Source organism: Sus scrofa, chromosome 17, assembly GCF_000003025.6.
Source record: "Sus scrofa isolate TJ Tabasco breed Duroc chromosome 17, Sscrofa11.1, whole genome shotgun sequence".
Classification (NCBI taxonomy): domain Eukaryota; kingdom Metazoa; phylum Chordata; class Mammalia; order Artiodactyla; family Suidae; genus Sus; species Sus scrofa.
The window spans coordinates 38,136,955-38,151,197 of NC_010459.5; the positions used below are offsets into that span (position 1 = coordinate 38,136,955).

The 14,243-nt window shown below is 39.8% G+C and overlaps 1 protein-coding gene across 9 annotated transcripts in view; it reads right to left on the reverse strand.

The window, feature by feature from the left end:
• Positions 1–14,243, reverse strand: part of NCOA6 (nuclear receptor coactivator 6) — a 107,621-nt gene that overhangs the window by 22,671 nt on the left and 70,707 nt on the right. For 4 of the 9 annotated variants that reach the window (XM_021078293.1, XM_013985296.2, XM_021078292.1 and 1 more), the window contains 5 exons: positions 12,893–13,021; positions 11,347–12,192; positions 9,154–9,300; positions 4,200–5,316; positions 1,299–1,420 (listed from right to left, as the gene is read on the reverse strand). In XM_021078293.1, coding sequence (XP_020933952.1) covers positions 1,299–1,420; positions 4,200–5,316; positions 9,154–9,300; positions 11,347–12,192; positions 12,893–13,021 — 2,361 coding nt within the window. The remainder of the gene's footprint in view (positions 1–1,298; positions 1,421–4,199; positions 5,317–9,153; positions 9,301–11,346; positions 12,193–12,892; positions 13,022–14,243) is intronic. The other 5 variants (XM_021078295.1, XM_021078294.1, XM_021078298.1 and 2 more) reach the window with 3 other exon arrangements.

Consider the following 14,243-nt stretch of genomic DNA (forward strand, 5'->3'; position numbering starts at 1 on the left):
AATCGGGATGTACACAGTGAATATAATATAATCAAAAAGCAAAGGATGAAAATTCATATGCCTTTAGGGGCCAGATCTGTAATGAAGAACAGTGAGCTGGTGTGAGACTGTTGTAGTTCTATGGACAGAGCCAAACTGCAGAGCAGATGCTCTATCTAAAGGTATTTAAATTCAGGTTTCTGTTTGCTGTTATCAGTTTCATAACTGAAACATACTATAGGCCAAATTCAGCCTATAGCCTCTCAGTTTGCAAAAGGTAGAAAGGAAGCAATAATGTCTGTGAAGCCACCCATGGTTTACAGAAGAATTTAGATGTGTCTGAGGGAAGAGGGCACCCTCCTATTCATAATGTTGTTGTACATACCCACCAAAGACTAGTAACCACCCAGCCTCAATTGTGCTGCTGCAACTCACTGATGGGAAGTGTGGTGTGCTCAATTTGTAATAAATAACAAAGTATTGTTATTATGATGAATTTACTTTGGGTTGGGGGTTCTAGGTTGGAATGAATGAATGTTAGGAGATTTCCTTTTCAACATAATTTTCAACATTTAGAAGATGATACTACTTTATAATCAGAGTTGGGTACTATAAGCAGAGGACTTCACCAATATTGGTCTTATTTATCATTAAGCTGGGTAGGAAGTACATGAGTGTCTCATTTATTACTGTGTGTGTGTATATTTAAATTTGTGTGTGTGTGGCTGTGCCTACAGCATATGGAAGTTCCTCAACCAGTGATCAAACCTGTGTCACAGCAGTGACCTATGCCATAGCAGTGACAACATTGGATCCATAACTGCTAGGTCACCAGAGAACCCCACTCTTTATATTTTTTACGTTTAAAGATTTATAATAAAAGTTCTATTTAAAAAAATCTTACTCTGCTTTGAGAAAGTCCCAGTAGGAGAGGCTGTAGGAAAGGCAGGCAAGCAGGATTAGAATGAAAATATCTTTCCATTTAACCTTATTCCATTTTGATGTCAACTAGAACCTTGATACTGACAAGAATAAAGAGGCACCTGATATTTTAGTCTGATTTTATGAGGACCTAAAATAGTGAAGACAAATTTGAGCAGAACACGCATGCAGAACACACACACACACACACCCCTTCAGAAGTTATATTTGAAATTTTTTTACTTAATACCAAGGTTTCCAAATACTAGACACATTAAATCACTAAAGTAGCCTAGTTGGCAGACAAAATAAAATATTATTGTCTCCTTGAAAAAAAGCCTTACAATGCTGTAAATAAGTGATGACAAGTATACAAACTTTAGCTAACATTTTATCACCTGGTGGTCGGTTTGAAAATTCTGGCAGTTTAGGGCCTGAGTTGTCCAAGTTTATTCCTTGCTCTCCAGGCAATGACTGCTGATCAGCCTCCTCCAGACCAGCTGGGCGAGTATCTGAGGTGCTAGAAAATAAATTACGCATTTGAGAGTAAGTTGTATAGTTCACACACAAAACTAGCTTAACCCCTCCCCTATTTCTGAACTAAAATCTGTTTGCATTATCATTCTTAGCATTATTTATATCTCTCTAGTATGATATTCAGTATTTGGCATAAAAACCATCTGGCAATTTCATTAAATGTTAAAATCAATTTAATAACATGGCTATTTACTCAAAGTGCTTTCTACAAATTTCTGATTTAATGATTTTCATATAATCATCTATCCCTTAGATGTTTTAAGACCTGATTATAGTTTGAGCTATCAATACTATAAAGTACTGTTGCTATGAAACTGCATTATCTTTGATGTAACTATCAAATTCAACCAGGGAGTTCAGATTATTTATTTTTTTTAATATTGCAGTGGTGGCTCCAACAATTCATGATACCTTGCAAGAAGCTGCAGACTGGCTGATGAAAACAGTATTTGGAGAACAAAGAAAGATGGAGAATACCAGAACAAAGGTAATTAATTTTGTTGCAGAATGAGTATTTGCACACATCCCCATTTGGCTTTGGGATGCTTTCATTTTCACCTATTTGTACCTTAGAATTTTTAGGGGGGAAAAAATGAAAAAAATGTTCTCTACTAACATTCCCAAAGAACCAGCATGCTCGGAGTCCTCTTTTTTTTTTTTTTTCCTCCTTTTTCTTTCTTTTTAAGGTCACATCTGCAGCATATGGAAGTTCCCAGGCTAGGGGCTGAATTGAGTTGAACTGGAGCTGCAGCTGCTGGCCTATGCCATAGCTACCCACCGAAGCTTGCAATGCTTGATCGTTAACCCACTGAGTGAGGCCAGGGACTGAACCTGCATCCTCATGGATACTAGTCAGGTTCTCAACCTGCTGAGCCACAACGGGAACTCCTGTAGTATGCTTTACTTTCAAAGAATTGTACTGCTAAAAAAAAATCTCAGCTACCTGGTCCCAGCACTTCATGCTATAGATGAGAAAACAAAGGCCCACAGAGGTGTAAGAAACAGGCCCAAGGTTCCACAGTAAGCTAGTGGTAGAGCTGGGAGCATGCACTCTTCCTTTAAACTTACTGTCTCCCTTCCTAGGAGCCCTGATAAGCCCCTTTTCATAACTTGTAGCCCTGTCAAGGCTACAAGCAGTCTCTCTAAGAGATGGTGCCGACAGCAAAAATCCATGCTAATGGCAATTGAATAACCTTGCAATTTTACTCCTAGATTACTAGTAAGAATAAATATTGCCACAAAAAACGTTATTCCCATACAAGTTGAGAGTGGTGAACTTAGAAAGAGCTATTGGAAAAATAAGATAAAGAGCTTATTATAATTCTGAATTCGGGAAAAAATAAAGATTGTTTATATACGATCACTGAATTTTGACTTATAAGGTTCAAGAAGCGGCAAGTGAATATATTAAAATATTACAGTACAATCAAAAAAATATTGAGAAAAGGCTGAAAAGTCGTTGTTTTATTTTGAACATTTATGTTTGCTTAACTAAATCTCCCCCATTCTTTTCTATATATCTAGCAATTTATTTGAATTAACCTGTTTTACATTTTACATTCATTAGTCACTATTCTCTGGTAATAAATGCCTTTAAATTCCAGTTTTATGATTAAAGGCAGAAAATCCAGTTTAATCAATATTCTTTCTGGAAATATTTTATCAAAGCCAAAAATATGACTTAAATTAATGCTTAGCTTCAGGAAATGAAATATAAATTAATTGCCCTTCCTGCTGTGATCTTGCAAAAGAACTCATCTGGAGAATCTTTGTCAAAAGGGTAACTGATTTAAAAAGTCCAATCATCTTAGCATGAGGTTTTAAGCTTCTAGGGGTAATAAAGAACCTTTAAAAGAAAAGCACCTATACAGAAAACCATTTCTATTTGAGAGACAAAAGGGAGTCTCCATAAGTAGTCTTCATTTCCAAAATACATTTGGCCTTTCTGGTTCCCCAACAGTCATTAGAAGCCTGACATGCTTTGAGTAGTTATAGTGTGGTAGTGCTGGCTACTTTTCAGGCTCTGAATGCCACACACCCCCTGAGAACACAGACTTAAGTGACATATATCAACTGACTGCAATGTATGAAAGTTGTTTGGCTCCTTATTTTAACAAACTGTAAAAAAAATTATTTTGAGGAGTTCCCGTTGTGGCGCAGTGGTTAACGAATCTGACTAGGAACCATGCGGTTGAGGGTTCGATCCCTGCCCTTGCTCAGTGGGTTAATGATCCGGTGTTGCTGTGAGCTGTGGTGTAGGTTGCAGATGCGGCTCGGATCCCGTGTTGCTGTGGCTCTGGCATGGGCTGGCAGCTACAGCTCCAATTAGATCCCTAGCCTGGGAACCTCCATATGCCGTGGGAGCGGCCCAAGAAATGGCAAAAAGACAAAAAAAAAAAAAAAAAATCATTTTGAGATAATGAGGGAAATTTGAACACTGTCTGGATATGTGAGAATATGAAGGAAGCATTAGTTTTTCTAGGTGTGCTAATGGTATTGGGTAGTCAAAAACAAAACAAAAACCTGTCCTTATCTTTCAGAGGTACACACTGAAATACTTAAAGTGAATTTGCTTTAAAATAATCAAGACAGTATTGGGGAGAGCAGGGATGAAGGTAAGATAGACTATGAGTTGGTGATTTGAAGCAGGGGGAATTTCATTATACTATTCTTACTTTATACATGTTCAGAATTTCCCATCAAAAAAAGTTGTTCACATAGAAATAAATGAATAAGATTTTAGGCAAACTATCACAACCTACTTTAGATCTTGCTGACTATTTTTCTTCTTCCGAGGGGGTTTCTTCTTCTTCGGTTTATTTGCGTTGGTGTTATTTTGCTTATTGTTTACCCCAAAATGGCCTGCAGAGATATCACTCTGCAATAAGTTGACCAACAATGGGCTTGTTAGCGTGACATCCTTATTGACCGGGAAGCCTGGATTCTGACCACAGGACATCTGATTTCCATTGGGCGCTCCACTGAAAGGTGCACTGAAAGGCATTCCATGGCCTGAGAAGTGGTTTCCCGAGGCACTGTTTCCCTGCATGGCCTGCACGTGGGGGGGGACCATGTTGGTTTGTTGCATGCTAACGTCAGGCATCATCTGAGACAAGGTGACATCATTATTTGCTGTAGTAGCAGGATCGCCATGCTGCTGGGCCATATGTGGGCTGGGCCCTGGTGGCCGCAAGACCTGCCCCTGAATCCCCATAACCTGAGATGGACTGTTGTTCACAGGCCCTTGTTGGGGCAGCATCTGTCCTGACATCTGTCCTGTAAACTGCACCATGTTTCCTTGCATGTTTGGAGTTGGTCCCCTCATTATCTGTGCTGGTCCCGGCATGACACTGGATTGGTTCTGAGTGTTAAACTGTTGCTTATTCCCCTGCATCTGATTGGTCATGATCTGCTCTATCATTGGGTTCTGTTGGAGCAAGACTTGCCCCTGAGGCCCCATCATCTGGTTATGCGGCGCCATCATTTGTGGGCCCTGCTGGGGAAGCATCTGCTTGGGTGGGGTCATCCTCTGGGGTGAAGGCCCAAGATTTTGGCTCTGAGGATTCACCATCATCTGACCCTGTGGCATAAGCTGGGCCCTTGAAAGGATCATAGGGTTCTGAGGGTTCAAGGTTCCTTGTTGCTGGACCATCTGGCTCTGGGAGGGCACGATCTGCTGGTGCATGCTCATCAGCTGAGATGCTGGGCCCTGCTGGGGCTGGCCTTGCATGTTGCCCAGGTTCACCTGAGGAACCCCAGAACTACCAGCCTGTTGGTTGTTCATGTTGCCATGAATTCCCATGAGGCTGGACTGCATCATATTTGGTGGCCCGTGGGACACCTGCATCTGGTTTTGAGGAGGACCAGCTCCTTGACCACCTTAAAAAGAAAAAGAAAAAAAAAGCACAGTTTCAGAAAGAAATTCTATTATCTTGTTAGTACTAATACTCAAATTACCTTAATTAGAAAAACCCCCACCCATATATCCAGGGACCAACATAAACAGATGTGTTGTGCTCAACTTACTTCCGTGCGTTTTCTACAGTAAGGAGACATAACTGTGACATATTTGTTTATATTCTCAGTGACCATACAATAGAGAAGGTGAAACCATTTCTTTATTCCTATTTGGTAACTTAAAGATAAAATTCTGAAGATCAATAAAGTTTACTTTCTTTTAGATTAAACAAAAGAGAAAGACAGCATCTCATTGTTCAAAATGACTTGCAGCTACCTTAAGATGAAGAAAATTTAGGTTAGTGAAATAAATTCTACTTTAGATGAGTCAAGGAACAAAAAATGTGATATAGCTTCTCAGGAAAACCTCAGCAATGTTGAGAAGACACAAAAAAAGACTCCTCGGAAAACTAATAATGACTATCAAAGATTATTGCTGTGACATCTGGATACTGCACTTTAAAGAAAGGAACACTTCATACTTCCTAAAGATAGGTATCCTCTGCCCCAATGTGGTAAAAATTACTTAATCTGGAAGCTGAGCCTCTGGTGGAAGTTAACTGACAGACAATTCAGAAGCTGCAGGCAGAGGATAGTCAACAAAGGATGTTAAAACTTGAGTGACCCTCTCCTGTGGCAGTCCTTAGTGGACCACATGGGACATGTTTTCTTTTTCTTCTTTTTAATGGCCACCACTCCTGCAGCATATGGAAATTCCGAGGCCAGGGATTAAATCTGAGCCACAGCTACAACCTACACTGTAGCTACAGCAGTGCCAGATCCTTTAACCTACTGCACCGGGCTGGGGATTGAACCCACACCTCTGCAGTGACCTGAGCTGCTGTAGTCAGATTCTTAACACACTGTGCCACAGCAGGAGCTCCTTATTCTTCTTAATTATATCTAATTCAGACAAAGAACACTGCCTGAATTGTTGCAGTATTTACTTATTCTTGGGTTTTTGGGATTTTCCTATAGCTGCTTATATTATCTCTACCCTTTTGCTGAAAAACCTAATAGCTTATTTTATCTCCCTTTTATTTTTATTTCTTTTTTTGCTTTTTAGGGCCACACTCATGGCATATGGAGGTTCCCAGGCTAGGGGTTTAATCAGAGCTGCAGCTGCCGGCCTATGCCACAGCCACAGCAACACGAGATCCAAGCGGGTACCTACACCACAGCTCATGGCAATGCTGGATTCTTAATCCACTGAGCGAGGCCAGGGACTGAACCTGCAACCTCATGGTTACTAGCTGGATTCATTTCCACTGCGCCACATGGGAACTCCTATTTTTCATTTTTAAATGGTGACTAGAAAGTGGCAGCTACAATGAAGTTAGGAGGTCAGTCCATGCTCCAGCCAGGGAGGCAGAGGATAAACTGTCCTTTGTTCATACCATCCAGATTTTTCCTGAATCCCATAGGAAGATTTTCTAAACTGGCCTTGTAAACTCTTAAATTGAATTCCATGACCACTGTACATACTATATTCATGAATATACCAGTGTATGTTCATTCAAATCAACAATTATTTATTGAGTACCTAATACGTACAAGGCATTTTTAGCACTGAGGTAACATCAATAAATAAGACAGGCCAAATTCCTGACTCCTTGGAGTCTAGCTGGCAAGAGAAAATAACAAACAGATCAAGTATTTTCACAGGAAGAAATAAAAGCTAACAAGTGAAATAAAGTAGGGTAAGAAAACAGAATTGGAGGAGAAGAGTTGAGTTCTCTTAGATGGGCTAAATGGAGAAATCAAAACAATACATGCACGCAGGAAGCACCATATAAAAATACAAAATAGCGGTGCTTTTGTGGAGGAATTAAGAACGATTTCATCACTTTTTAAAACTTCCTACAGGAAACATGAATTCACATAGCTCAAAAACATAGTTCTGCATTACCAGATACGGAAAATCACGCAGTTCGCCCTACCCTTCTCTCATTCGTCAGGAGATTGCTTGAACATTTTTTTTAAAAAGTTGGAGTTCCTGGGAGTTCCCGTTGTGGTGCAGTGGTTAACGAATCCGACTAGGAACCATGAGGTTGCGGGTTCGGTCCCTGCCCTTGCTCAGTGGGTTAACGATCTGGCGTTGCCGTGAGCTGTGGTGTAGGTTGCAGACGTGGTTCGGATCCTGCGTTGCTGTGGCTCTGGCGTAGGCTGGTGGCTACAGCTCCGATTCAACCCCTAGCCTGGGAACCTCCATATGCCGCGGGAGCGGCCCAAGAAATAGCAAAAAAAAGACAAAAAAAAAAAAAAAAGTTGGAGTTCCTGTTGTGGCGCAGCAGAAACGAATCCAACTACTAAGCATGAGGTTGCGGGTTTGATCCCTAGCCTTGCTCAGTGGGTTGAGGATCCGGTGTTGCTATGAGCTGTGGTGTAGTTTGAAGACATGGCTCAGATCTGACGTTGCTGTGGCTGTGGTGTAGGCCAGTGGCTACAGCTCCAATTAGACCCCTAGCCTAGGAACCTCCATATGCCATGGGTTTGGCCCAAAAAAGGACAAAAAGGCAAAACAAACAAACAAATAAATAAAAGTTTAAAACTATTCTCCTTCCTTAGAGATGTACACTTAAAGTTGGAATCACAAAACTACCTCCAAGTGGGGATGCAAGTTCAAATAATATATGTGCTATCTCAGTCCAAACTGCCTGAATGAGAAAGCGTAAGAAGATTAGTCATGTGGTACCTGAGCAATCAGAAACATGAAGTCTGGGCTTATCCAATATTGTTTTACAAATACTTTTTAGTCATTCTGGTTCTATACTCTTTGTCCTCCTAAGTTTCTTCTTATATTCAACACATTGTTGACATTTAATCTGTATTGATTAAATCCTGGTCTTTAAACACCACACTATAAACCAGAGTTCAGACACTGAACATAAAAACAAAGTTAACATGTACTACAAAGAAATTTTAAAAGTTGTATTTGTTCAAAATGCCATGTGCCTTCATGCCTTTGTACCTATCACTTCCTTTGTCAGAAACATTTTCTTTCTTTCTTTCTTTTTTTTTTGTCTTTTTTGAGGGCTGCACCCCTGGCATGTGGAGGCTGCCAGGTTAGGGACTGAATGGGAACCGTAGCTGCTGGCCTACACCACAGTCACAGCAATGTGGGATCTGAGCCGCGTCTGCGACCTATACCACAGCTCACAGAAATGCCAGATCCTTAACCCACTGAGCAAGGCCAAGGATCGAACCTGCGTCCTCAGGGATGCTAGTCACATTTGTTTCTGCTGAGCCATGATGGGAACTCCAGAAACACTTTCTTTAGTGTCCATTCACTAACTCAGGGGTCAGCAAACTATGGCCATGGGCCAAATCCATTGCCATTGCCAGCTTGTAAATAAACAGTGTTTGGAACACGGCCATGCTCATTCATTCACGTATTGTCTATGGCTACTTTGGTGCTACAAGAACAAAGTTAAGTAACTGCAACAGAGAACATACAACCTGCAAAGCCTAAAGTATTTACTATTTGGTTCATTTCAGGAAAAGAAAAACAAACAAACAAAAAAACCCCCAAAAAACCCTGCTAACCCCAGCTTTACCTCGTTTCATCTCCTTTCTTCAGGTGTTTCTAGATTTTCGAGACATTCTACCTACTTTTGATATGTCAGTTATTGCCCTGAAAGAATAATTATTTATAGGTCCGAAACTAAGAGGAAGAACTAGGACTTATATTTCTCTGTATATCCTTGTGGTCCACACAATGCTCAATAAATGCTTGCTGAATAAATCACAAAAACAAACCTGCATGCTGGACATTTTGATTTGCTTGCAGCTGAGGGGCTCCTGAATTCCCAGGGGTAGTTGCTGTGGTCGAAGGCACCTGACCTTGCATAAAGTTCGGATTGGCCTGTCCTGCTGAGAAGCCAGGTGGGAGGCGTTTAGGCATTCCTTAATAGAAAACAACGAGTAAGGCAGTTACCTAGCAAATTTATACTCTTGCTTAGATGTGGAATGAATAAGGAAGGATGAGCTGCATGAAGCCTCCACTGGCTTAGCTCTCTCTGTCACACTGGTAGGATCTTTAATAATAAGGTTGGGAAAGATGGTTAAAAAAATCAACACAATCTCTTACATGAGCATTGTCAAAATGAAAAAGAAATACTAAAAAATTTACACTTAGAACATGCCAAGGAAAAGATGGCAATCTGCTCCCTAAATGTGATCTGAGGCCACGTCACAGCAAGGTTTAGGGCTCACTTTTCTCTGTGATACTATGGACCCCAAAACTTTACATACTTTAACACAGGTACCAAAGGAATACGCTAAATTCTCTTATAGTCAAATAAGCTGACAAGAAATACTATAAAACAAAGACCTGGGTCCTGATATTAAGCATAGATAGATGACTTCTTTTCCCCTCCATTGAGGGAAATGAATGACAATTTTCTTTATGGAAAATTTCTCCCCAATATTGTACTTGTCTCTTTGGAAGAGACAAGAGATTAGAAATAATTCAAAGGAATGTCAAAGTGACGATATGTTAAATTTATCATTACACCTTCCCCTCAAATGGTTTGCTGCAATTCTGACAGCTATAGTACCAAAAACTGCTTGAACAGAATCTTACTAAAGTAATACTTTCTTTCATAGGAAGGTTTAATTTAAGAAAACAAAATTGTAATAAGAATCTCAGAATCCACTCACTGTTTATAACAGGCCTGGATGTGGCCAGATCACCTAGGTGAGCATATCATTTGCTCTATGAAAGCATCAAGACCTAAAGCTCACTTAAAATTTTTTTGTGTTAGTCCATTTACTTAAGGGCCAAATTTTCAATGTCCTGAAAAACGCTCTGTAGACAAATATGCATTTGTCCTTTCTTTAGCAGTGACAAGTCCCCATTTACATGCTTCCATTGTAGTTAAATCAGTAATCACATTTGCAGGAGAGACTACCCAGCTTCCACTGATCCAAGGCTAGTTGCCCAGAACAGTGAAGTTTGGAGCTGAAATATTCTTGCATTTTCTAAAAACTTCTTAGGATTCAAATATTATAGCCTGCATGTCAGTAAAAGTAATTACAAGAGAGTGAAAAGACTGATGAGCAACTTAATTTTACCAGAAATCATGGGAACATGCCTTTGCTATGTTGCACTAAAGATGCAAGGATTTTTTTCTGGGTAGGCAATGGGTGTCTTTTGGTGGGGGTATGTTTATCAGATGATAGTATTCCTGATACTCTCTATACCTTACTGAAAAGCTCCAAGCACATTCATGTGCACTAGATCAATGATTAATAAGAATAAATAATAAACATGGAGATGGATAAGTTTTACTGTAATCGTTTTACCTCTCACACATTAAGCTCCATTGCTTTTTCTTCATACAAGAGGCACCTTACAAAATAAATAAATAAATCTCCTTTAGGTATAACTGGTGGAATTCCCTCTCTAAGGAGCAGGCATTGGCATTATAAAACTATAAAAGTCAATGATTCCTGAACTTATTCCCCTTTAATACTTTAATCAAATTTAACAAATACCACGCTATCTACTAACCAGGATTATCAAAATTGAAAGCTAGACGGGCCTTTTCCCCAACAAACCCTATACTTATCTTTTCATTTTTGCTCTATTACATAATCTTAATTTTTTCAACAGCTGAGCAGCTTAAGTTGTTAATAAACTCATGTTTCTTCTGGATGTTTTAACTTACTACTACAAGATCAAGCAAAAATATTTTGAAAAAGAAAATGAACATCTCTATATTGAATTTTACCTGTTTTTATCCAGAGGGCTAGCTTAAACATAACCAGTAAGATGCTGCATCATGCATCAAGTTAACTAAGTTATATAATCAAATGCCATCACTGCATCCACAGAAACAAATAATTACATCCTTATTACACTACCCTCAATTAACTCTAAAAATTGAAGTTCTACTAAGATCTATCTCCAGTAAATTCACCAACACAAACAGCTTCAGTGTTCCTCACCTCCTAGGCCTGGATGTAAACTCTGTGGCCCCTGATTTGGTGCTTGCTGCTGCATCACCATGAAGTTAGGTGGCACGTTTCCCTGTTGAACCATAGGATTCCGACCTGGAGAGCTGACAGGCTGCTGAAATCCCTGGGGAAGTGGGTTATTTTGAGGTGGCCTTGGTCCCATCTGCTGCTGAGTTTGGTTAACTGTTGGGGAGGATGCAGGGGATCCCTGCTGGAAGGAGGAGGGCGAGGAGGCAGGAGACTTGTTGGTGAGGTGGGGCTGCTGCAGGGGGGTTGGGACCCGAGAGGGTCCTCCCTGCAAGCTCTTCATCTGAGGAGCTGTGAACTGGCCTGGGTTGCTCATCTGAGAAAAGTTTGTATGGGCTTGTGAGGCTTGCTGGCTGCCAAAGGGATATGGAGGGGGAGGGTGGGAAGGTGTCTGTACCGTGGCTAAGGATGGTCTTGCCTGGAGTTGCTGTTGCATTGGGCCAGGCAAGGGAGCCTTCTTCCACCCTTGATTTCCAGTCATTGTGCCCAGAGAACCCTGGGCTGGAGGAGGCTGAAGGGCTCCCGAAGGCAGCTGATTCCAGCCTGGAGGAACAGGCACCTGAGTTGGGGCAGTAAATTGGGGTCGAATTCCCTGTGGCTGTTGTTGCTGATGTTGCTGTGGGGGTCTTGCCTGCAGCTGCTGCTGCTGCTGCTGCTGTTGCTGCTGCTGCTGCAGCTGGGGAAAATTAGCTGGATTTATTTGTCTGTTCACAGGGACAGGCTGCATTGGGTGGTGTGGGGGAGCTAAAGATCCTGAGGGATGACTTTGCTGCTGTATATGGAGCCCAGAGAGGAGTGGATCCATTGCATCTGTTTAAAGATAGTCAACAAAGCAATAATTAATTTACTACAACCTAGATCCCAGAGCAGTAGTCTTGGCAATTCTGCAAATATACAGTAAAATCTGCTGGTACCATTCAATGAAATGTTCATGAGCATTTACTATATGCAAATCCACTGCCAGGATGATAGAAAGACAAATCTTATTTAAAAAGAGCTTTTAATTTTAAAGTGGATATAAGAGTCAAACATTAAATATAGAGAGCAATATTTTCCAAAGCATATTCTGAGGAACTATGTTCATTAGAGTTTTAAGAAAACAAATAATATAGTCAATCAGGTTTGGGAAACACTGGTTTCTTCACTGTAGGACTTTCAGTGCCTCCAATATGTTAAACTTTGAATCTCTGGGAGGGAGGATCGAGTAGAATACATTAACCAAATTTGCTTCACTAGAATTCTAGGTCATGGAATAGCAAGACTAAGCAGGTCAAGGAATACATTTTTTAGGAAGGATGGGGTATAACCCATAAGAGAATAATGAGAAACTCTGAGAAGAAATTCTGAGAAGGAAATGGTGAATTTCAGTTTGAAGAAACTATGGTAGATTTTATAAAAAGGATGGCATTTAAGCTGGGGAGTTAGGAATTTGGCATCAGACACAGATGAATTTTGTAATCTGTGCAGGGAGGTCCAGCCTCTTCAATTCGCAGAGTCTGGAGGTCAATACCTGACTGAGAAGCAGGGCGAGGAGTCCTGGGCTGTAGATCTGAATTGGGGCCTGGTGCCATCATGGAAGATGACATGTTTCCACCCTGGGGTATCATAACAGTGGCAGGGTTGGTCATCCTTATTAATCCTAGAGGAAAAAAAAAATCTCTAGAATACAGTATTGGAATTGGCACAATGATTATTTTTAATGAAGTATTTTAAGGATATAAAGAGGTATGGAAAAATTTTATACCACCATCTATCTTATTTATATCTAAACATTCTACGCTGTCTCATTCAGATATTTACGCAGATACACCAGAGCCTCCTTCCCAATATTCCACTCCCTCCTTTTTAAATTTTTTTAAAATAAATTTTATTGGAGAACAGTTGACCTACAAGGTTGTGTTAGTTTCAGGTATATCTAGTCCCTCCTTCTTATATTTGGGGTTAACAGTTTCATACATGTTTATCTTTTCTACATATTTAAGTAAACTGTGTTGCCTTTTTTGTATGCATCGTATTTCTGTATAAGTGACACCATTCTATATGTATTCTTCAGTTTCCCTTTTCACTTAATGTTATTTTTTGAGATTCATCTATCTTGACTGCTATAATGTCCCATTTTATGGAACCCACACATCTGTTCTCCTGCTGATGAATTCTAACTTTACATTCTTAGAATTCTGCAATGGCACACATTTGTCCTGTATTCTTGTGGACATGTAAGAGTGTCTTTAAACTATATACTTAAAATTGCTAGGTTTCAAAGGATAAGCACCTTCGATTTTGCTAGATATTAGGAAACTGCACTCAAAAGTGGTTATACCAATTTAATTACACTCACTAGCAGTCTAAAAACTCCTCTTGCTCCACATCTTCCTAATTTCTGGTACCATTAGACCTTCTAGGATTTAGCATCTATGTTCATAAATGAAAAGAGCCTATAATTCTCTTCTTGTCCTTTAATTTTAGCATCAAGATTAAAACAACTTCAAAATGAGCTAGAAAGCAGCTCTCTATTTTCTATGCTCATAAAGATTATGTGGATCTGTTCTTCAAATATTTGGTAAAAGTCATCTGGGCCTGTAGGTTATACTAACTGATTCACAGGGAGACAGATTAATCATGTCAATTCTTAAGTAGTTACAGATTTTTCATTTGCCATGTTTTATTAAATCAGTTTTAGTTAAATTATATTTCCAAGAAAATTGTTAATTTGCCAATGCTTTAAAATTTACTAGCACAAAGTTATTCATGGAGTGCCTTTTTTCCCATTCTTTTTAAAAATTGAGATACAATTCACATATTATAAAATATACTCTTAAAATGTACAGGTTTTTTTCATTCTTTTCATTGCTTGTGCTGCT